Source organism: Pan troglodytes, chromosome 2, assembly GCF_028858775.2.
Source record: "Pan troglodytes isolate AG18354 chromosome 2, NHGRI_mPanTro3-v2.0_pri, whole genome shotgun sequence".
In the NCBI taxonomy this organism is placed as follows: Eukaryota; Metazoa; Chordata; class Mammalia; order Primates; family Hominidae; genus Pan; species Pan troglodytes.
The window spans coordinates 60,736,840-60,760,699 of record NC_086015.1 but is presented as its reverse complement, the minus strand read 5'-3'; the positions used below and the strand labels follow the sequence as shown (position 1 = coordinate 60,760,699).

At 43.4% G+C, this 23,860-nt stretch overlaps 1 protein-coding gene across 11 annotated transcripts in view; it reads left to right on the top strand.

Annotated features, from left to right (window-relative positions):
* The window catches only part of ARHGEF3 (Rho guanine nucleotide exchange factor 3), a 353,349-nt gene extending 338,697 nt beyond the window's left edge, over nt 1-14,652 (top strand). For 10 of the 11 annotated variants that reach the window (XM_063805891.1, XM_009445681.5, XM_009445683.5 and 7 more), the window contains 3 exons: nt 4,710-4,880; nt 9,640-9,826; nt 12,449-14,652. In XM_063805891.1, the coding sequence (XP_063661961.1) occupies nt 4,710-4,880; nt 9,640-9,826; nt 12,449-12,801 (711 nt within the window). In that variant the 3' untranslated portion in view covers nt 12,802-14,652. The remainder of the gene's footprint in view (nt 1-4,709; nt 4,881-9,639; nt 9,827-12,448) is intronic. The other variant, XM_054682009.2, reaches the window with a different exon arrangement.
* Nucleotides 14,653-23,860: the final 9,208 nt, after the last annotated feature.

Here is a 23,860-nt window from a genome sequence, read left to right as displayed (position 1 = left end):
CAAGGGACCAGACAGTCAGGGCTTTCAGAGTCCACTTTGAGGATCATGAGTCCAGCACATGTGAGCTTAATCTCTGTACTGTTACCAGGTATCTCTCATCATCTCCCTTTACCAGTCCCTTCCTTCAGTTTGAACCCAGTGAGAGATGCAACAATAAATTTAATTTAAATGCGCAACTACTGTGACTGTTGACTGGCTATTGGCAGCCTACTGTATGTAACTTTATGCCTCCCTGAAATTCTGCAAAATAAATCTCTCTCAAGAACCAATGCAAAGCTGGGCGCGGTGGCTCACGCCTGTAATCCCAGCACCTTGGGAGGCCAAGGCGGGCAGATCAAGAGGTCAGGAGATCGAGACCATCTTGGCTAACACAGTGAAACCCCGTCTCTACTAAAAATACAAAAAATTAGCTGGGCGTGGTGGCAGGCGCCTGTAGTCCCAGCTACTTGGGAGGCTGAGGCAGGAGAATGGTGTGAACCTGGGAGGTGGAGCTTGCAGTGAGCCGAGATTGCCACTGCTCTCCAGCCTGGGCGACAGGGCAAGACTCCATCTCAAAAAAAAAAAAAAAGAACCAATGCAGAGGCCAGGAGCAGTGGCTCATGCCTGTAATCCCAGCACTTTGGGAGGCCAAGGCAGGCGGATCACCTGAGGTCAGGAGTTCGAGACCAGCCTGACCAACATGGAAAATCCCATCTCTACTAAAAATACAAAATTAGCCGGGCATGGTGGTGCATGCCTGTAATCCCAGCTACACGGGAGGCTGAGGCAAGCGAATCACTTGAACCCGGGAGGCGGAGGTTGCAGTGAGCCGAGATTGCGCCATTGCACTCCAGCCTGGGCAACAAGAGCGAAACTCAGTCTCCAAAAAAAAAAAAAAGAACCAAAGCAGAGAGATAAGACTCTCATGATATTCAGGTAGATAGAAAGACAAAACATTATTCTTAATAAATGAAAGCAGACCCAGAGTTACTATTATAAATGTATATACATAGAACATGGAATGAGAACACTGATTGTTTCCATTGTTTTGTCTCTGTCTTTCAAACACCAGCAAAAGAAGCAGTATTTGAAACTAATCTTAGCTGCATAAGGAACTGCCATGGCATTTGAGTTTATTAATCTTCATGTGATATGCCAGTTGTTCAGTTCCTGAGTTAAATTAGGAAATGAACACATATTTATGACTATAGCGCATCTTCTTTCTGGTTTCCTGGATATTTGCAGGCAACTCAGAAAATTGACTCAAGCGCTGATTAATTCCGGCTGTCCAGGTACACCTGGTAACAGTTAACTGAGAAGTCACAGCCACTAATGCTGAGGTCTTTAAGAGTAAGGAAAAAGCATGGATTTCACTATATATTAAAAATATGGAAAGGTAAAAGGATAAAGTAGACATAACACAGTTGCTCAGATACCTCCCATTTGTTTTAAGCTTCTTGAAGGCAGGAATCCTCTCATTTCTTTGAATGCTACCACTTCGTCTAACATGGAACAGGTTCTCAATAAACAGTTAAAGTAATTTGAAGGATGAGTCATGGCTTTAGTATATTTTGTGAAATTATTTTGTCTTGAAAGTAACAGTGAATAATCATTCATTTTTGAAAACCAAGAAAGGAAAAAAGAAACTAAGAAAGTATACCAAAGTGTTCTGCTATTTATTGTTTTATGTTAATAAAACTCAAATTACTTTTACAGGATTTACATTTAATATTAGGTTGACATCAAAGGCCAAAAAGCTTCTTCTATAACACTAAAGAGCCTATATTTTTTAAAATAAGGGTTGTTTTTTTTTAATCAAAGTAGTGAGTGCTACCACCATCATTTGAGAAATAGAGAAAAGAATAAAGAAATATCTGAAACTTTTGGCCAGGCATGGTGGCTCATGCCTGTAATCCCAGCACTTAGGGAGGCCAAGGCAGGCAGATCATGCGGTCAGGAGTTTGAGACCAGCCTGGCCAACATGGAGAAAGCCTGTCTCTACTAAAAATACAAAAATTAGCTGGGCATGGTGGCAGGTGCCTGTAATCCCAGCTACTCAGGAGGCTGAGGCAGGAGAATCGCTTGAATCCAGGAGGCGGAGGTTGCAGTGAGCCAAGATAGTGCCATTGCACTCCAGCCTGGGTGACAAGAACAAGACTCCGTCTCAAAAAAAAAAAAAAAAAATCTTTGAAACTCTTAATAGCTACAAAAATGTACAGATTGTGCATCTCTCCGTAGGATACATTCACCAAACTTCAGCTCAAAGCTGTAACATCTTCTGTCAAACTTGTGTGGAAGTACAAAAGTTATAACTGAGTAACAGTTTTTACCCAGTTGCTTTTGGCAGACAATATCATTTTAGTGGCATATGAAAAAATAATCACTTGGCCAGACACAGTGGCTCACACCTGTAATCCTAGCATGTTGGGAGGCCGAGGCAGGCAGATCGCTTGAGTCTAGGAGTCAGAGACCAGCCTAGGCAACAGAGCAAAAACCCATCTCCATGAAAAATACAAAAATTAGCCAGGTGTGGTGGCGCACGCCTGTGGTCCCAGCTATCAGGAGGCTGAGGTGGGAGGATCACTTGAGCCCAAGAGGCAGGGGTTGCAGTGAGCCAAGATGGCGCCACTGCACTCCAGCCTGGGCAACAGAATGAGACCCTGTCTCAACTGAAAAAAAAAAAAAAAAGAAAAATAATTACTTAACAATCCTAGATACAATTTATTATTATTATTATTATTTTAAGACATGATAACTTCTGACTGCGCAAAGACTCTTTTGGAACCTTGCTTTTCAGAGATTGGCTTTTCTTTTAAGTAAATGTGACGAAGAAGAGGCCTTATCAACATTTGCCATCTGTTAAGTACTTTTCAGTTACCACCACAAGAACAATGGGACTGTTGGTCTTTTCACTTTTAGGGGACAGAGAATCCTGCTAAGGAAATCATTATTTTGCCTCTGATTGGTGTCATGGAGTTTTTTAATTTTTTGAGACGGAGTCTTGCTCTGTCGCCCAGGCTGAAGTGCGGTGGCGTGATCTCGGCTCACTGCAACCTCTGCCTCCCAGGTTCAAGCGATTTTCCCACCTCAGCCTCCCAAGCAGCTGGAATGATAGGTGGGCACCACCTCGCCTGGCTAATTTTTTTTTTATATTTTTAGTAGAGACAGCGTTCACCATGTTGGCCAGGCTGGTCTGGAACTCCTGACCTCAAGTGATATGCCTTCCTTGGCTTCCCAAAGTGCTGGGATCACAGGCATGAGCCACCGTGCCTGGCCTGGTGTCATTGAGTTTTCCTCAACTAATTTCTCATCCCTTTGTTTGCTAGCATTTTGTAACATTTAAATATATTCATATGACAGAATGACCAACACATCAGAATAAATATCCACTGACTACATCTCAGGCAGTACTCTTGTTTTTATATTGACAACACTGCATCCACCATCACTTCGGAATCTTCTGCCCAAACTTAGTCACTCACATGTGCTCTAGATCCTGGGTGTGAGTGTATTTATACAGACCATCCCCAGCATTATACTGGTGTCTTTTTTCCCATTATTTTTTCTCTGTTCTTTATAAACATTTATATTATATCACTGAAAAAGATATCCAGGCCAGGCGTGGTGGCTCACGCTTGTAATCCCAGCACTTTGGAAGGCAGAGGTGGGTGGATCACTTGAGCTGAGGAGTTCAAGACCAGCCTGGGCAACATGGTGAAACCCGTCTCTACCAAAAATACAAAAATTGGCCAGGCACAGTGGCTCACACTTGTAATCCCAGCACTTTGGGAGGCTGAGGCAGGGGGATCACAAGGTCAAGAGATCGAGACCACCCTGGCCAACATGGTGAAACCCTGTTCTACTAAAAATACAAAAAATTAGCTGGGCGTGGTGGTGCCTGTAGTCCCAGCTACTCAGGAGGCTGAGGCAGTAGAATCACTTGAACCCAGGAGGTGGAGGTTGCAGTGAGCTGAGATCGCGCCACTGCACTCCAGCCTAGTGACAGAGTGAGACTCCGTCTCAAAACAAACAAACAAAAAATACAAAAATTAGCTGGGCATTATGGCAGACACCTGTAATCCCAGCTACTTGGGAGGCTGAGGCAGAAGAATCGCTTGAACCTGGGAGGCAGTGGTTGCAGTGAGCCGAGATTGTGCCATCTCACTCCAGCCTGGGCAACAAGAGGGAAACTCCATATCAAAAAAAAAAAGATATTCAAACCGTTTGTTCAAACCCAATTTGCAAATATTGTTCATACATTAGATTGAGTACATATAGAGAGACGTTGAAGCTATTAATTGTGTCACATCCTCAAAGACAGTCCCTCTTTTGGACTCTTACATTCGGCTTTGTTTTCTGTCCTTAGCCAATTTTTTTATATGGCTACATTTTCAACATTGTGAGCACGTTTTAAGAAATATGCAGCCTGGAGTTCAATAGGTATTCTTCCTCCCGGATAAAATTATTCATCAATATTAGTTTTATATATAATACAAATATCTTTATAAGTATACAAATAAATGTGTGTGTATGTGTACAGATGGATAGATAGATGCAGTATGCTAAAAGTATGTATGTTTTTTTTTTTCTCTCTTTTCCCAAAGTAGCAACTTAGATAACAGAGTTAGATCCAGGTGTGTCCTGGTGTCCTTCTAGGCTGAGCCCCTAAGACTTGGTGTGAATGGTTTGCTGCTTTCCTCCATACTTAATTTTCCTCTTTGTTTTCATAGATAAATATCATTCAGGGAATTGTGGCAGAAATCAACACCAAGACTGGTGAATCTGAATGCCGCTATTATAAAGAGCGGCTTCTTTACTTGGAAGAAGGCCAGAAAGACTCCCTGATCGACAGCTCTCGAGTCTTGTGTTGTCATGGTGAACTGAAGAACAATCGGGGCGTGGTAAGTAGTTACTCCCTTTAAGCAGTCTTATCCGCCTCCCGTATCCCTAATTCATTTGGTGTGGAGCCTCCTCTTAGAATTTCTTCCCTATCTAGGGTCATGTTCTTTTTTGAGATGGAGTCTCGCTTTGTCACCCAGGCTGGCTCACTGCAACCTCTGCCTTCCCGGTTCAAGCAATTCTTGTGCCTCGGTCTCCCAAGTAGCTGGAACTGCAGGCACGCACCACCATGCCCAGCTAATTTTTGTATTTTTTTTAGTAGAGACAGGGTTTCACCATGTTGGCCAGGGTGGTCTCAAACTCCTGAGCTCAAGTGATCCGCCTGCCTTATCCTCTCAAAGTGCTGGAATTACAGGCTTGAGCCACCGTGCCTGTCCTTCGTTCTTTCAAACAAAAATTGCTTTTCCAGTGTCATTTATATCACAGGATCATATGTGTATATGTATATATATATTCATTCATATTTTGTAATGTTAAGGATCAGTACCTATTCAGAAAGAATTTCGGAAACCAACATAGGGTTGCCAGCTATTTATTTTGTCTGATCTTGGCTTTGAGAAACAAATGCAGAACAGTTAACATCTGTAACTTTGATTTCAGAAAATAAAGGATGATCTTAATAAGGTATTAGAAGGATTTAATCTCAGAGAAACAGCTCTTCAGTTGAATGCATTTAACTTCTTTCTTGTGCATTGGGACCCATCCACAGACTGGCATTTTGAAACCAATTTTTTAAAAATAACAACCTATCTTCTATTGGTTGCATATTTAGCTTTGACCTATAGATACCCATTTCCTGGCTTTTATTCCCATGTAGATACTGAAATGGTTCCTCTTCTGCTATCATAGCAACTGTGTATATCTCCCTTGGAGCACTTAATATAGTGATTTGCAATTCTCCATTTGTCTGTCAGTATATTCCATTATACCATGTTGTTTTGGTGGTTTGTCAACCTTAGAACCTATTATGGGGACCTGGCACATACTGGGTACTCAATGAATGAATGCTTGTTTAAAAGGAAAGATGAATTTGAATTATATGAGAGTTCAAAATTCATTCAGCTCACCAAGCTATTTGTATGTATAGCCAGTAGAAATGTGTGTGTGTGTGTGTGTGTGTGTGTGTGTGTATGTGTTTAAATTTCTGTGTTGAGATAGCCATTGGGAGAGAGACTCTGCATTTTGATTGTATTTCATCTTCAGTATCTAGCCAACCCTTAGAATGAAAGCTAGAACTAGATTGAAGGGTTCTTAATAAAGTTTTGACAATTCAAGGGACATCCGTTTAGTCTAGACTGAGCAGCCATGGAAATATTACTTGAAATTAGTGAGTACATGTTATAACCCATTATCAGGGATGCTGTGGATCCATCCAGTGGATGGTACAGTGGGGGTAATGAGACCTGTCAAGTCTGTTGCTTGAAGACGTGTGTCTGTGGGACTAGAGAGTTACTGATTGCTAGAAAGCTGCATTCTGTTTCTTGCTTATTTTCAGAAAGCACCTGTGGACTTCTAGTATCTTACACCAAGCTCCTTGAACGTTCTTTCTAGGAAGCCCAATGAGAAATAGGAAAATGCAGTGCTCCACAGGGTGTAAGCCTATTATCTTTCTGTACATCAGTGAAGGACTGAGAACTTTCTGGTTAGATGTGCCTAAGGCATAAAGATAAACTCTAGTTTTTATTGCAGGCAGATAGATTTTTGAGAACAAAGATAGTTGGGGTGGGAGGCTTGTGGGGTTTTTTTTTCCCCGGTAGAGTTGTAAAAGTCATTGTGAATAAAGTCTTGGGTCAGAAAAAAAGCACAGTAGTTTGAAGGCAGGAAGGAGCTGAGACCAATAAGAGAAATTATCAGTGAACATTCATAAATGAGTTTTTTGTTTGTTTGTTTGTTTGTTTTTTGAGACAGTCTCACTCAGTTGCCCAGGCTGGAGTGCAGTGGCACGATCTTGGCTCACTGCAACCTCCACGATCTTGGCTCACTGCAACCTCCACCTCCAGGGTTCAAGCAATTCTCCTGCCTCAGCCTCCCGAGTAGCTGGGATTACAGGCACCCAACACCACGCTTGGCTAATTTTTGCATTTTTAGTAGAGATGGGGTTTCACCATGTTGGCCAGGCTGTTCTTGAATTCCTGACCTCAAGTGATCCGTCCACCTCGGCCTCCCAAAGTGCTGGGATTACAGGAGTGAGCCACCGTGCCTGGCTGAGTTGTATTTTTAAAAGGTTGCCCAGACAATCTCAGCCCACCTTGGCTAGAAGATTGACTGAAGTAGAAACAGTGTAAAAATCTGATTATTCCAAATACTGTACATTAAAACAGCCCCCAAAAGAAAATTCTTAACACGTTATTTCCACAACTACCACACCAAAAAGCCTTTAACTTGGTTATTTTGTGCTTTATCCTGTTTTTCAGTCTTCTTAAATATACATTTTATTCCCTCTAGCCAAGATTTGGTTGGGTTTCGTTTCTGTTTGTGTGTGTTTGGGAGGTAGTAGGGATAGGGGTGGGAGACCTATGGGTTTCTTTTCTCCTAAATTTAAAATGATCTAATAATATTGAATGTGCTCCCACTATCCCAAGTCAAAATTCTAATCTGAAGTTTTTAATTCAGTTCCCATTTTTGTTTTAGATTCAGGGGGTATATGTGCAGGTTTGTTACAAGGATATACTGCATGGTGCTGAGAATAGGCTTCTATTGATCTCATCACCCAGATAGTGAACATAGTAACATAGTACTCGATAAGAAGTTTTTCAGCCCTTGCCCCTCTCACTCCCTCTTGCCTTTTAGAGTCCCCAGTGTCTGTTGTTCCTATCTTTATGCCCATGTGAACCCAAGATTTAGCTCCCACTTACAAGTGAAAACCTCTCCTCTTCTGGTCTCTCCCCTTTAAGACTGCTGGATTGACATTCCCAAATATTTCCACCAGAAAGCTAGAACCTAGTTGCAAAGTTGTGGATATTTTCACTTCAGTTCCTAAGCATTTCCAAAGTGTGAGAAGAGTCTGGCACTTAGCACTGAATGGAGCAAATATACCCCAGCTCCACCAAGCACACCTGCTTTCATAATGGGACCTGAAACAAGCCTTCATTTTTGCAATTTTCTTTTTGCCAACATCACACACATCAGTCGTCAACTTTTTAACCCTCTTCAGAGAACCAAGGTTCTGATTAACTTAGAAGGAAAATATTGATCATCTTTTTTTTTTTTTTGAGACAGAATTTTGCTTTTGTCGCCCAGACTGGAGTGCAATGGCCCGATCTCAGCTCACTGCAACCTCCACCTCCTGGGTTCAAGCAGTTCTTCTGCCTCAGCCTCCTGAGTAGCTGGGATTATAGGCGCCTGCCACCGCGCCTCGCTAATTTTTGTATTTTTAGTAGAGATGGGGTTTCACCATGTTGGCCAGGCTGGTCTTGAACTCCTGACCTCAGGTGATCCGCCCACCTCGGCCTCCCAAAGTGCTGGGATTCCAGGCGTGAGCCACTGTGCCCAGCCTGATCATCTTTCTTTGTGGCTGTGGCAGCATACTCTGGTCCCCTCAGGAATGAGCAGTGTTCTGACTTGGAGTTCCTGAATAAAGCTGATAATGACTTTGTGGTTGAAGGAACAAGTGTTTTTCTTGGGTTTGGGAAGCAAAGATTAATATTAGCTTTGATATACCAGTCTCATTTTTTATAGACTATTGTTAATTTTGATCTTTTAGAATTTTTTTCTTTTTTTTTTTAAACAGTCTCGCTCTGTCACCCAGGCTGAAGTGCAGTGGTGTGATCTTGGCTCACTGCAACCTCTGCCTCCTGGGTTCGAATGATTCTCCTGCCTCAGCCTCCTGAGTAGCTGGGATTACAGGTGCCCCCCTGCCCCGCCCACCTCGCCTGGCTAGTTTTTGTATTTTTTTTTTTTTTTTAGATGGAGTCTCACACTGTCGCCCAGACTGGAGTGCAGTGGCACGACCTCAGCTCACTGCAAGCTCCACCTCCTGGGTTCATGTCATTCTCCTGCCTCAGGCTCCCAAGTAGCTGGGACTACAGGTGCCCGCCACCACACCCGGCTAATTTTTTGTATTTTTAGTAGAGACAGGGTTTCACTGTGTTAGCCAGGATGGTCTGTATCTCCTGACCTGGTGATCCACCCGCCTCAGCCTCCCAAAGTGCTGGGATTACAGGCGTGAGTCACTGCATCCGGCCTAGTTTTTGTATTTTTAATAGAGACGGGGTTTCACCATGTTGGCCAGCCTGGTCTTGAACTCCTAACCTCAAGTGATCCACCCACTTCAGCCTCCCAAAGTGCTAGAATTACAGGTGTGAGCCACCACATCCGGCCTGATTACTTAGAATTATATTGAGTAATATAAACTAAAGTCAAGAGAGTGCTAACTTTTTTTTCCCTTCATCACCTTCTTGATTCTATTTCCCTTTCTCGTTTTTTTCTTATAGGAGCTGGGGCAGGTATGTCTGTACAAGTTGTGAATTGCAATGTGAATAGGGCCCCCAAAGTTGGCAACCCTGGCTGTAGGTGTCTGTAGGCAGAACGGCTTTCTCCATTGAGTCCCTAGGGAGGTGCTTCTACAGGAAGGGCAGTGGACATATCTGGAAGTGCCTCCAACATGCCCAACTTTGGTTCTCCTGGAGGTAGATTTGAACCTAGGAGTTCATAATCCAGTGTGAACCTGGTACCTGGGGACCTCTTTATCCACAGAGGTCCACATATCAACCACTCGTTACATTATTGCTTAATGAAAGCTTGTGGATTTTTTTCTTCTAGAAACTGCATGTTTTCCTGTTCCAAGAAGTGCTTGTGATCACTCGAGCCGTCACCCACAATGAGCAGCTTTGCTACCAGCTGTACCGTCAGCCAATCCCCGTGAAAGACCTCCTGCTGGAAGACCTCCAGGATGGAGAAGTGAGGCTGGGTGGCTCCCTGCGAGGGGCATTCAGCAACAATGAGAGAAGTATGGATAGCAGTCGGGGTTGACCTGTTGAATGTTTTTGGCCGTGGTAGTTTGGAGGGAGTGGGCAGCTGGTGGAAAGAGAAAAGCCACAGTCTTGAAGTCAAACTGCATTTGTATGCTATTTCATCACTTCCTGATTATGTACTTTGTTTAGTCCCTGTGATTCTCAGTTTCTCATCTCCAAAATGGAAATGCATAGGTACCTCCTTCATAAGATTGTTATAAGGATTTAGTAAGATAATCTTAGTGAACCTGTCTGCACATAGTTAGTGCTCCTTAAGTTCCTTTTCTCTGTCTTTTTCCATTGGATAAAAACATGCTTAATACCAGATAGTCCCTACATGGATACCAGTTGCGTTATGGTGGGTTTTGCAGCTGAACTGGTAAACTTGTCCCTAAAGAGACATAAGAATGGTCAACTGGAATGTGGATTCATCTGTAACATTACTCAGTGGGCCTAATTTAAGACTTAATAAACAAATTAACTAAAAGAAGCCAAGATAGCAATATCTATCGAGTATCTAACATGATACTCGGTGAAACAAGCAGGTAACTTCCTTCCCCTATGGAGCTTGCATTGTGATGGAGGAGAAAGATGATAAACAAATGAATACTCTAGGTGTTGTTAAGAAAACTTAAAACCCGGTAAGGGAATGGGAAGGGATAGCAATAGGAGGTCTGTTTTATTTTTATTTATTTATTTTTTTGAGACAGAGTCTTACTCTGTTACCCAGGCTGGTGTGTGGTGGCGTGATCTCGGCTCACTGCACTCTCTTTCTCCTGGGTTCAAGCAATTCTCGTGCCTCAACCTTCCAAGTAACTGGGAATACAGGGGCGGGCCACCACACCTGGCTAATTTTTGTATTTTCAGTAGAGACAAGGTTTTGCCATGTTGGCCAGGCTGGTCTGGAACTCCTGACCCCAAGTAATCCACCCACCTCAGCCTCCCAAAGTGCTGGGATTACAGGCCCCCGGGCCCGGCCTGGAGGTCTGTTTTAAATGAGATAGGGAACACTTCTCTGAGAAAGTAACGTTTGAGCTTCCTGGGTTAACATAGGCATCATACTGTCAAAGTAATTAATATGTACTGCCTTCTCCCTACTGATCAATCCCTCTACCCTAGGAGTAGGAGTAATAGAAATAAGAGCTTATGTTTCTTGAGTACTGACTATGTGCCAGGCATTGTATAAGCATTTACATGTATTACATTTATTCCTCATAACAACCATATAAAGTAGGTTCTTGTTTTCTCCATTTTACAAGTTAGAAACTAAGATACAGAGGATTTAAGGTACTTGCCCAAGATCAAAGGGTGGAGCCTAAATTTGAAGGACAGAGAATAGCTTCTAGCCAAAGATGGCTAGCAGTAAAACATTTTGGCCTCCTTTCCCTCTGTTGCTTAGCCTCTAAGCCATTGGAAGTGGTGGTGGTTCCCAGTCTACTGGCTGCAGGGTTAGTGCAAAGGGACTGACTGCAGATGCTTCTGTGAACCAAGCATTGCATGTGGCACGCAGGGCCCTTTAAATGTCCATTATATTGTTGTTATTAGATTAAATAGGCCAGGCACGGTGGCTCACGCCTAGAGTCCCATCTTTTTGGGAGGCTGAGGTGGGTGGATCACCTGAGGTCAGGAGTTCGAGATCAGCCTAGCCAACATGGCAAAACCCTGTCTCTACTAAAAAAAATACAAAAATCAGCCAGGCGTGGTGGTGCATGCCTATAATCCCAGCTACTCAGGAGGCTGAGACAGGAGAATTGCTTGAACACAGGAGGCAGAGGTTGCAGTGAGCGGAGATTGTGTCACTGCACTCCAGAGCAAGACTCCGTCTCAAAAAAAAAAAAAAAAAAAAAAAAAAGATTAAATAAAATGTCTTCCATATTGTGGACTACCATTTTTTTTAAAATGCAGATGGCTCCTGTTGAGGTAATTAAAATGTAATTTCATTTGACAATGAAACCAAATTTGTCTACATATATCTTCTCCATCATTGGATACTAAGTGTATAGATACTCTCATATGGAGAAACATGGGCATGTTTTAATGTTAAAAAGAGCCTCTTAAACTGAAAAAAGCTCCAGCTTGGTGTACTTGTTGAAATTACAGATTATGAAACCACTTTTAGATCTTCTGAATCAGAATCTCTAAAAAAGGGCCTGGGGATTTATTTTTATTGATTTATTTTTATTTTTTGAGAAAAGGCGTCACTATATTGCTCAGGCTGATCTCAAAATCCTAGACTCAAGCAGCGCTCCCACTTCAGCCTCTGAGCGCATCTGTCTTTTTAACAAGCTCTCACCACAAGGGATTTTGTTATGCAGCCAGATTGGGTCACCAGTACTCTGGGCTCCCCTAAATCACTTGACTTTGTGGTTCCAAGATGATCTCCACCTGCGGGTTTCTGAGAGCGACGAGGGCAACTGAACGCTAGACCTGTGTCAATCCCATCTCCCTGATGGTGGCTGCAGGGTGGAGCTGAGCCATGCCCCAGATCAGTGGGAAACGTTTTGTTATCAGCAATACCTGCCATGGATTCTGGGGTTTAGTGTCACTACGTGTGTTCTCTTTGGCCTGAGGAAGGATCTGTCCATTGACTTTGTTTTTCATGTGTTTTTCCTTTCTAGTTAAAAACTTCTTCAGAGTCAGTTTCAAAAACGGATCCCAAAGTCAGACCCACTCGCTACAAGCCAATGACACTTTCAACAAACAGCAGTGGCTTAACTGTATTCGTCAAGCCAAAGAAACAGTTTTATGTGCTGCCGGGCAAGCTGGGGTGCTTGACTCCGAGGGATCATTCCTAAATCCCACCACCGGGAGCAGAGAGCTACAGGGAGAAACAAAACTTGAGCAGATGGACCAATCGGACAGTGAGTCAGACTGTAGTATGGACACGAGTGAGGTCAGCCTCGACTGTGAGCGCATGGAACAGACAGACTCTTCCTGTGGGAACAGCAGGCATGGTGAAAGTAACGTCTGACAGAAGCATGTGCACTTCGGGAAGCAGGCCTGCATCTTACCTGTACAGTATTTGCATTCCACAGATGGAACGGTTTGGAGAAGCACTTTTTCATACTTTTGTGAAAGTATACATGTTGGCCCAGTCTCTCGTATCTGTACCTTTGTCCCTAGTACTGTAACTGCCAATCTGTCTGTGTAAGCTGGAATCTGTGGCAACTATTACCCTGTGTTGTATTTCCCAAGTGTCTGGATGGATGGAGAGGTACTCAAACAAGTTACTTTCAGTTGTCCTGCTGGATTTTAAAAAAATAGAAAAAGAATCTCAAAACTACTGTTTTACATAGATTGCTTGAAGAGTCCTTCCTCTTGTGCTTCTGTACCACTTTCCCAGCTCTTAGATGTGGTAGCTAAAGGCACGGAATTTAGACGGCCTTGTAAATAGGGCATGAGGAACTCATCTGTGTATTGGGATGGTATTAGAGAGAGAATCAGGAAAGACCAACTCATGAAGTGAACTTGGTTTGATCTTACTCAACTAGAAAGCTTGAAAACATCCCTGGGGATTCTGAAGGCTTAATTTTGCAAAGGAGGATGCATTGTCTGAACTTTGCAACTTCATCCAGTGCAAGTTTGATGCAAGAATGTATTAGGACATAAAATAGAGGCTGACCTTAAAAGGGCCAGGACAGAAGCGGCTGCCAGCTCTGAATCTTTAACTGAAATGCACATGGCACCAGGAGGTGTCTCTCATAGTTGGTTGCTAGCCTAAAACATCAAAATAGAACCCAAAGGGCTTAGGAAAGCCTGCCAGGATAACAAGAAGGCCCTGTATTCATTGTGTTTCATCTGCCTAGGCCTACTCATTATTTTAGAGAATGAATGAAGCAACAAGGAAGAGAGACCATGACTCTATCGATGACACTGTTTATAGAAACACAGGAGAGGAAGAATTTGGAATGAAAAGCACTTCGTCAGAACCTTCTGTGGGAGCCATTGAGAGAAAAGCATGGTCCAGTGCCTTCTGAGAAAGGCCAGAGCTTTGGGCTTTCCTGCTCTGCTTTTGGGTCGTCAGTTTGCCATCTCTGGTTCTGTGCTATAATCAGAATTGTAATTATGTTCTCCAGAGGCCAATTTCATTAACTCTGATTAATTAGGATCAGCTAGCCAGATTAGTAACCTCTTTGTCCAGCCTTGATTTACAGTGCAGGGTAAAGTGCAGACCTTAAAAACAGCTAAGTACCTAGAAGAGCTCCCTGCAAGTGTAAATATTAAGGATGACCTGTGCAAAATTATACCCACACCAGCACTAGTGGTAATTATTCTAAATTATTGCCAAAAAGTTTTTTTTTAATCTGTCTTTCAAGTTTACAGAAAAGAAAGCAGTAAATGCATTGATGTCATTTTATTATGTACATATATCATGTGCATTCAAGCTGTGTGACAAGATATATCAATATACAAACAAGGTATATACTTTATTATTTTTTGAAAACAAGGATATTGTGATCAATTTTACCCTGTAAAACATATTTCTGTATTTATAGGTCTTAAACATGATGAATTTTTTCTATTACAAGTTTATTTAAAACTGCTTTCTCAAGTCGTTATTGATACAGCAAGTGAACCTGCTGCAGACAGAAGCAGAGGAAAGCCAAGAACAGCCTTTATTGGTGAAGAAAAGAATGAATGATTCTTTGTAGGAGCCATCAGCCACTTTTAGAAGCCATCAGCCAGTGTGTTGGGAAAAGAGGTTTGTCAAGTGTTGGCCTATGGGAAGGCGGTCAATGAATGTTTTGATGAAATGAATGTTTTTGTATAATGGCCTTAAACTTTTCTGGAAGTATTTCAAATAAATTACATTATTAAGTCATCCTCCATGTGTACAGTGTTTGTCCTACAAACAAAATACAGGTTTCAGCTGTGTTCCTGGGGAGGTTCTTTCTGAAATTTTTGTTTGTGGTTCCTGAATACAAACTTTAAAATAGGATGCAGATTGATACAAATGCTTTTATTTGATCTATCAAAACTTTCACAGAACTCATTTTTTTTTTCTTTCTTTCTTTTGAAACAGGATCTCACTCTGTCACCCAGGCTGGAGTGTGGTGGTGTGATCATAGCTCACTGCAGCCTCAAATTCCTGGGCTTACACAATCCTCCTGCCTCAGCCTCCCAAGTAACTGGGATTACAGGTACACACCACCACATCTGGCTAATTTTTAAATTTTTTGTAAAGATTGAAGTTTCACTATGCTGCCTAGGCTGGTCCTGAACTCCTGGCCTCAAGTGATCCTTCTGCCACAACCTCCTAAAGTGTTGGGATTACAGGCGTAAGCCTCTGAGTCTGTCCAAGAACTCATAATTCTAAAATCTGTTTTCTCAAGCATTCTCTATTCATTCACTTACTTATGTGTTCATTTTTAATAACTCTATCTGGAATCCATACTATGTATAAAGTCAAGTGGTAAGTCATAGTTGTTATAGAAAAGAAATGTTGAATCTCACTGCTAATATAGGTAACTGTTGAGGAACTTGAGGCTAAATAAAAGAAGGCAAATTTCACTTTGAAATTCTTATTGGAATTTCAGTCTACTTTAATTAAAATGATTAGTACTCTTTCTAGACTGAGCACAGTGGCTATACCTCTAATCCTAGCAGTTTGGGAGGCCAAGGCAGGTGAATTACTTGAGCCCAGGAGTTCAAGACCAGCCTAGGCAACATGGCAAAACCTCATCTCTACAAAAGCACAAAAATTAGCCAGGCTTGATGGAATGTGCCTATAGTCCCAGCTACTCAGGAGGCTGAGTCGGGAAGATCCCTTGAGCCTAGGAGGCAGAGGTTGCAGTGAGCTGTGATCACACCATTGCACTCCAGCCTGGGTGACAGAGTGAGAACCTATCTCAAAAAAGAAAAAAAAGATTAGTACTCTGTCCCACAATGAGTGAGGTTTTTTAGATGAAAAGGCTAAACATTTTTAAGCTGTTAGTAGCCACTTCTCAATAGCACATCGGCCCAATAAGGCTGGTAGTTAGTCTTATCTTTACAATAAGCTCTCACCATTTTCTTTTTTTTCTTTTTCTTTTCTTTTTTTTTTTTTTTTTTTTTGAGACAGTCTTGCTCTGTCGCCCAGGCTGGAGTGCAGTGGTGCGATCTCAGCTCACTGCAAGCTCCACCTCCTGGGTTCATGCCATCCTTCTGCCTCAGCCTCCCAGGTAGCTGGGACTACAGGCGCACGCTGCCACGCCCGGCTAATTTTTTGTATTTTTAGTAGAGACGGGGTTTCACCGTGTTAGCCAGGATGGTCTTGATCTCCTGACCTTGTGATCTGCCTGCCTCGGCCTCCCAAAGTGCTGGGATTACAGGCCTGAGCCACCACGCCCGGCCAGCTCTCACCATTTTCTTTAACATACTGTTAATTCCCAAATTTGGCAAGATATTCACATAAATAAATATAAGTCCAAATTTTTTCCCAAATGCAAAGTCGCTTCTCCTAATTTTTTTCTTCCTCCTCCTCCTCATCTTTTTTGTCCGTCCTCTTTTCTCACTGCTGCTTTGGCTATTCCCTCTGTTTTTCACTCCTATAATTGTACTGACTGTCAATGCTAAAGGATGTATCTTACAGTATATTAGAAAATGTTTGTACTGACATTTTGTGGGTTAGTACAAATGAGTGAGGGCTAAATGGTTTTTCTTCAGTCAATTTTCAAGATGTTATTTCACATACAACTAGATGTAATCCTTGCAGTCTAAATGAAAACTCATAAGCAATGAACAGAGCCAGAACTAGCAATTTTCTGTAAAATTAGAGCGTGGTTTCAGCTTCTGGGTTGTGGTCACCGCCACTGACTGCTTTAGTTTCCATTCCCAGCACAGTCTGCGGCAGCTAAGAATGCACAACTCTTCATAACCACAGCCCTGTTTCAACAAAGACTGTGTGGCTGCAGGAAACTGCAACCCACCATCTTGGTGAAGAGGCTGTTCAACTTTCCATTTACATTCTGTCCATGTCCGTTTTTTACTAATTCTCCCAAAGCCTGAGGACTCTCAAAGATTTGGCAAAGAAACTGTCTGGCCAATCAGCTTCACTCACCTGGTTCCCCTTGGCATTGAGGAGAGAAGACACTGAATACCCCCCCTTATTGATGCAGCTGATTCAATTAATTCACACTAGCTTGTTTATTGACAGAATTCTAGAACTACACTATTGGAAGGGAAGAGGGTTACCCAAGCCCAAACCTACCAGTAAAAATCTGACAATCATCAAAATTTAAAACCTTGTCCGCATGAGCACACAGTGAGAAAAGGTGACCGTATTCACTGTACCTGAAGGGTATTGAGGGAAACAAGTTGGAAAAAAAAATGCTCATGACATCATATCTCCTTTCTCCAGGCTTGGTTCATATATCAGTCAGCTGCACAGACCTACCTAGTCAAAGCAGTTTTCAGTTGACGTGAGGGAATAGCAAGGAATTAGAAGTCATGCACTGTATCTTTAAGAGCTAATCACTTAGCCTAGGAAACTGGACATGCATTCCAAAGCTTGTCCACATGCAAACATACCTAGGTATTAATGAACTGTGTTCTCTCATCTGTGAAAGGTTTGAAAATGACATCCTGCAAGTGTTTTATTCTCTGTTGCCAGGGACACTGGACCCTTCAAGCCCATTTAAATGTGAGACTGTATGTGAAATCACTTTTTAAAAAGATACTAAGAGCTAGTAGTTTTCATTGTTATTTAATAATCACTTTTAAATTTGTACATGTTGCCCAGGCATGGTGCCTTATGCCTGTAATCCCAGCACTTTGGGAGGCCGAAGAGGGCAGATCACTTGAGACCAGGAGTTGAAGATCAGTCTGGCCAACATGGTGAAACCCCGTCTCTACTAAAAATATGAAAAATTAGCTGGGCATGGTGGCAGGCGCCTGTAATCCCAGATACTCAGGAGGCTGAGGCACGAGAATCACTTGAACTTGGGAGGTGGAGGTTGCAGTGAGCACAGATTGCACCACTGCATTCCAGCCTGGGTAACACAGTGAGACTCTGTCTCAAAAAATAAAAAATAAATAAAATAAACCGTACATGTGAAGTTTCTCAAAAGTGTGGCCTTGGCCTGGGTCTTTTTCATTCGTTGTACTATATACCTGGAGAGACTTTTCAATCCAGATAATTTGGAATTTTTTCTTGTATTTTTTTTTTCTTACATATTTTCATTCCCACAATTTTCTATTTTCTCTTTCAGGAATTCCAGAAAGAGAGATGAACCTTCTGGATTTTATGCCTTAACTTCTGGATTGATTTTCAAATATTCTTAATCTCTTTATTCTTACTTTTTATTTATTTATATTTTGTTCAACTCTCAAGGAGATTTCCTCACCTTTGTCTTCAGATCCTTCTATTAATTTGAGGAGAGGGTTGCCATCAGTTTTTTTTTCTACTAAAAGTTTTTCTATCATTCTTTCTATACTTAAAGCACCCTTATTTTTATTTAATGAAGGCAGTGTCTTCTCTGAACTCTCAGAAGATGTCACAGTTCAGTTGAATTTTCCTTCATCTTTCATTGTTTATCTGGGAATAATAATGGTAATTAATAGGATTTGGGGGAGGATTCAATGTGGTAATACATCCAAAGTACTTAGAATGGGCCAGGCATGGTGGCTCATGCCTGTAATCCCACCTGTAATCCCAGCACTTTGGGAGGCTGAGGCGGGCGGATCATGAAGTCAAGAGATCGAGACCATCCTGGCTGACATGGTGAAACTCCATTTCTACTTAAAATACAAAAAATTAGCTGGGTGTAGTGGCGCGCCCATAGTCCCAGCTACTCAGGAGGCTGAGGCAGGAGAATCGCTTGAACCTGGGAGGTGGAGGTTGCAGTGAGCCGAGATCACACCACTGCACTCTGGCCTGGCGACAGAGCGAGACTCCGTCTCAAAAAAAAAAAAAAAAAAAAAAAAAAAAACCTTAGAATGGGGCTATGCCCCGTATTTTTGTTTACTTCTCCAAATCCACTATGCACCCTGATTCACTCTTCTGTGTGTACTTCATCATGGGCTCTCCTGCCTGATGTTTCTGGTTTGGTTTGGCCCAGTGAAAATCCTCTCATTATATCAGTGAGAGGGAGAAGAGTGAGTTTAGAGTATTCATTCCTCCAGCTCCCACCTGGAGGATTTCCTTGGGCTGGTTGCATCTCTTATCGTGAGGTCACAGCTTCTCTCAAGGAGTCCTCTCTGAATTCCTGTAACCCTTCTAGCCTAGTATGGTAACAACCCCACTGTCACTAGCCCCAGGATATTGTATTGTCCCTACACACTGCCCAAACTTTGTGTACTGTCCCTTTATTAAAACCTCCTAATTTGAATATGTGATATTTGAGTATGCTGCTGAGCCCCTGATAGATACTGGTTCCTGATATAGTAAACATATATGTATACTATTGTCATCATTTATGTTATTTCACCATTTGCTTTCCATTTTCATATGTTGTGGTCCAAGGATAAACAGATCTTTGGAATCATCAAAGATGGGTTTTGTGTTTCTATTTTTTGTTATCGTGATGGATTGTTTTCTGGGAAGATAAATGAAAGCGTATTTCAAAAACAAAGGCAAAATACTTTTTCAGGCATATGAAAGCTAAAAGAATTCATCACCAGCAGACCTCCACTACAAGAAATGTTAAAAGGACTTTCTTTGAAGAGAAACAGAATGATACCCTGTGGACATATGGATCCAAACAACAGAATGAAGAACACTAAAAATGCAACTATGTCAGAAAATAGGAGAGGCTTTTCTTACTATTTAAACTTCTTTAAAAGTAATTAGTTCTAGGTCAGTTGTGGTAGCTCATGCCTGTAATCCCAGCACTGTGGGAGGATCACTTGAGCCCAAGAGGCAGAGTTTGCAGTTAGCCAAAATCGAGCCACTGCACTGCAGCCTGGGTGACAGAGCAAGACACTGTCTTTAAAAAAATAAAAAAAAAAAAAGGGCGGCCGCAGTGGCTCATGCCTGTAATCCCAGCACTTTAGGAGGCCAAGTTGGGAGGATCACCTGAGGTCAGGAGTTTAAGACCAGCCTGGCCAACATAGTGAAATCCCGTCTCTACTAAAAATACAAAAATTAGCTGGGTATGATGGTGCATGCCTGTAGTCCCAGCTACTTGGGAGGCTGAAGCAGGAGGATCTCTTGAACCCGGGAGGCGGAGGTTGCAGAGAGCCAAGATTGCACCACTGCACTCCAGGCTGGGCAACAGAGCGAGACTCCATCTCAAAAAAAAAAAAGAAAAGTAATTAGTTCTAGCCATGATGGAGTAACAGGCACCAGATTTGCCCTTGCAACTGAAATAAAAACAAAAAGATGAAAAAACCTATAAAGCTATAGCTTTGAAGACACTGGACATCAGGCAATGAAGGACAGTGACCCTAAGAGAAGAGATATAAATGAGGTGAGCCCTGCAATTGCTCCAACTTCCAGTCTTGAAAGGGATTTCAGGACACAGCACAGGGAGGGTGTCCATTTGCATTGCTATAAAGGAATACCTAGCCTGGTTAATTTATGAAGAAAAGAAGTTTATTTGACTCATGGTTCTGCAGGCTGTACACGAAGCATAGTGCTGGCCTCTGCTTCTGGTAAGGGCCTCAAGAAGCTTCCAATCATGACAGAAGGTGAAGGGGAGCCAGCATGTCACATGTCAAGAGAGAGTGAGAGAGCAAGGAGGAAGTTCCAGACTCTTAAGATCTTGTGTGAACTCAGATACTAACTCATTACTGTGAGGATGACACCAAGACATTCATGAGGAATCTGCCCTCATGGTCCAAACACCTCCCACTAGGCCCCACCTCCAACATTGGGGATTACAGTTCAACATGAGATTTGGAAGGGACAAACATCCAAACTATATCAGAGGGGGATCCCAGGTAGACTCCAGTGAACTTCCTGAGTGGAAGTTTTGGAGCTGAGAGTTTAGGGAGACCAAGGCAGCTACAGTTTATAGAACAAAGAGGAGAGCAGTCCATGGAGAGACAACCTCAGAGATTACTGTAGAGAGTCCCCCTCCGGTATTAAGCAGAGTATTGAAAAGTGCATACATGTGAAGAAAATACCCAAGGCTGAGGGGAAATACCCTAAAAAAATTAGAACACACATAGTGCTTGGAATAGTGCCTATTCTCACAAACCAGACTAGAAGAATATAATTCACAGGGCATTGGGTAAAGTACTCAGAAGGGTCTAGTTTCAGTAGTGGAGAATAATTAGTCCTAGAGTAAACACTGCTCTGGTCCAACCTAATAAATCTTAAAGACCAAATAGTATCAAATTGTTTCCAAGTAACCTAACTGCATCCTGGAGCAAAGCTCAACAATATTTATGGGAATACAAAATTATCCAGCACTGAATAGGGTAAAATTCACAGTGCCTGCCATCTAATGAAAGACTACAAGACATGCAAAGCAGGAAAACACAACCCATAGAAGAAAAACATAAAAACCAATCCAAACTGACTTACACCTGACAGAAATGTTAGAATTAGCCAACAAGGATGTTAAAACAGTTGTTATAGCTGTATTCCATATTTTTAATGTTAAGTAGAAACACGAAAGAGATGAAAAAAGACCCAAATATAATTTCTACAGATGAAAATTACCATCAATGAGATGAAAAATATGGCCAGGTGCGGTGGCTCAAGCCTGTAATCCCAAAACTTTGGGAGGCCGAGGCAGGTAGGTTACCTGAGGTCAGGAGTTCGAGACCATCCTGGCCAACATGGTGAAACCCCGTCTCTACTAAAAATACAAAAATTAGCTGGGCATGGTGGCACATGCCTGTAATCCCAGCTACTGGGAAGGCTGATGCAGGAGAATTGCTTGAGCCTGGGAAACGGAGGTTGCAGTGAGCCAAGACTGTGCTACTGCACTCCAGCCTGGCTGACAGAGCAAAACTCTGTCTCAAAAAGAAAAAAAAAAAATACACTGGATGGGATTAAGAATAGTTTAGACATTGCAGAAGAAAATACTAGTGAAAAAGACAGCAATAAAAATTATTGAAAGTGAAACATGGAGAAAAGAGGATTTTAAAATGAAAAGAGTATCAGAGAGGCATTGTGTCTGGAATTGGTGGGTTCTTGGTCTTGCTGACTTCAAGAATGAAGCCGTGGACCCTCGTGGTGAGTGTTACAGCTCTTAAGGTGGTGCATCTGGAGTTTGTTCCTTCTGATGTTCGGATATGTTCGGAGTTCCTTCCTTCTGGTGGGTTCCTGGTCTCGCTGGCTCAGGAGTGAAGCTGCAGACCTTCGCGGTGAGTGTTACAGCTCTTAAGGCAGCGCGTCTGGAGTTGTTCGTTCCTCCCGGTGGGCTCGTGGTCTCGCTGGGCTCAGGAGTGAAGCTGCAGACCTTCGCGGTGAGTGTTACAGCTCATAAAAGTGTGTGGACCCAAAGAGTAAGCAGCAGCAAGATTTATTGCAAAGAGTGAAAGAACAAAGCTTCCACAGTGTGGAAGGGGACCCGAGCGGGTTGCCACCGCTGGCTCTGGCAGACCGCTTTTATTCTCTTATCTGGCCCCACCCACATCCTGCTGATTGGTAGAGCCGAGTGGTCTGTTTTGACAGGGCGCTGATTGGTGCGTTTACAATCCCTGAGCTAGATACAAAGGTTCTCCACGTCCCCACTAGATTAACTAGATACAGAGTGTCCACACAAAGGTTCTCCAAGGCCCCACCAGAGTAGCCAGATACAGAGTGTCGATTGGTGCATTCACAAACCCTGAGCTAGACACAGGGTGCTGACTGGTGTGTTTACAAACCTTCAGCTAGATACAGAGTGCCGATTGGTGTATTTACAATCCCTGAGCTAGACATAAAGGTTCTCCAAGGCCCCACCAGAGTAGCTAGATAGAGTGTCGATTGGTGCATTCACAGACCGTGAGTTAGACACAGGGTGCTGATTGGTGTATTTACAATCCCTGAGCTAGACATAAAGGTTCTCCACGTCTCCACCAGATTCAGGAGATGTGAATCTGAATTGGGTGGTCAATGGGACTGGGCGCCATGGAGCAGGGGGTGGTGCTCATCGGGGAGGCTGGGGCCGCACAGGAGCCCATGGAGGGGGTGGGAGGCTCAGGCATGGCGGGCTGCAGGTCCGGAGCCCTGCCCTGCAGGAAGGCAGCTACGGCCTGGTGAGAAATCGAGTGCAGTGCCGGCAGGCTGGCACTGCTGGGAGACCCAGTACACCCTCTGCAGCTGCTGGCCCGGGTGCTAAGCCCCTCATTGCCCGGGCCAGCAGGGCCGGCCGGCTGCTCCGAGTGTGGGCCAGCCAAGCCCACGCCCACCCGGAACTCCAGGGGGCCCGCAAGTGCCGCGTGCAGCCCAGGTTCCCACTCGCGCCTCTCCCTCCACACCTCCCTGCAAGCTGAGGGAGCCGGCACTGGCCTTGGCCAGCCCGGAAAGGGGCTCCCACAGTGCAGCGGTGGGCTGAAGGGCTCCTCAAGCGCCGCCAAAGTGGGAGCCCAGGCAGAGGAGGTGCCGAGAGAGAGCGACGGCTGTGAGGACTGCCAGCACGCTGTCACCTCTCAATCCCCCCTCTGAACAGGACACCCCAACTGCTGTTGGGAATTTGGCCGATGACCGCTCTAGCTACTTCCTGCTGGATAGGGGCAAAGAAGGGGCCCTGCAGTTGTAGTGTCCTTCAGAGGAGAGGTCTCTAGGCCAGGGAAAGTGCCAGTGGGTCGGTCCAGGGGTCCTCGGTAGAAGTTGTTAGTTGAACTCATTTGGGGTTCCATTTGTAAGACCATCCGTAGCTTGATGGCCTCGATTCTAGAGAAAACAAATTTGACAAGAAGGTTAAAAATACAGGGCCCAAAGGCGAGTAACAGCAAGATGGCTGCCACGGGACCTAGAAAGGGGAGAAGCCATGTTGCCCAACTCCAGAGATTGGTATAAGACTTTGAAAGGCGTTGTCTGACTTCAGAAGCCTTTTCCTGTAAACGCTGGGCGGCATCTCATGCTATCCCCGACTGGTTAGTGTAAAAACAACACTCTTCCCCTAAGAAGGTGCAGAGTCCTCCTTTCTCAGCAGTGAGGAGGTCTAGGCCTC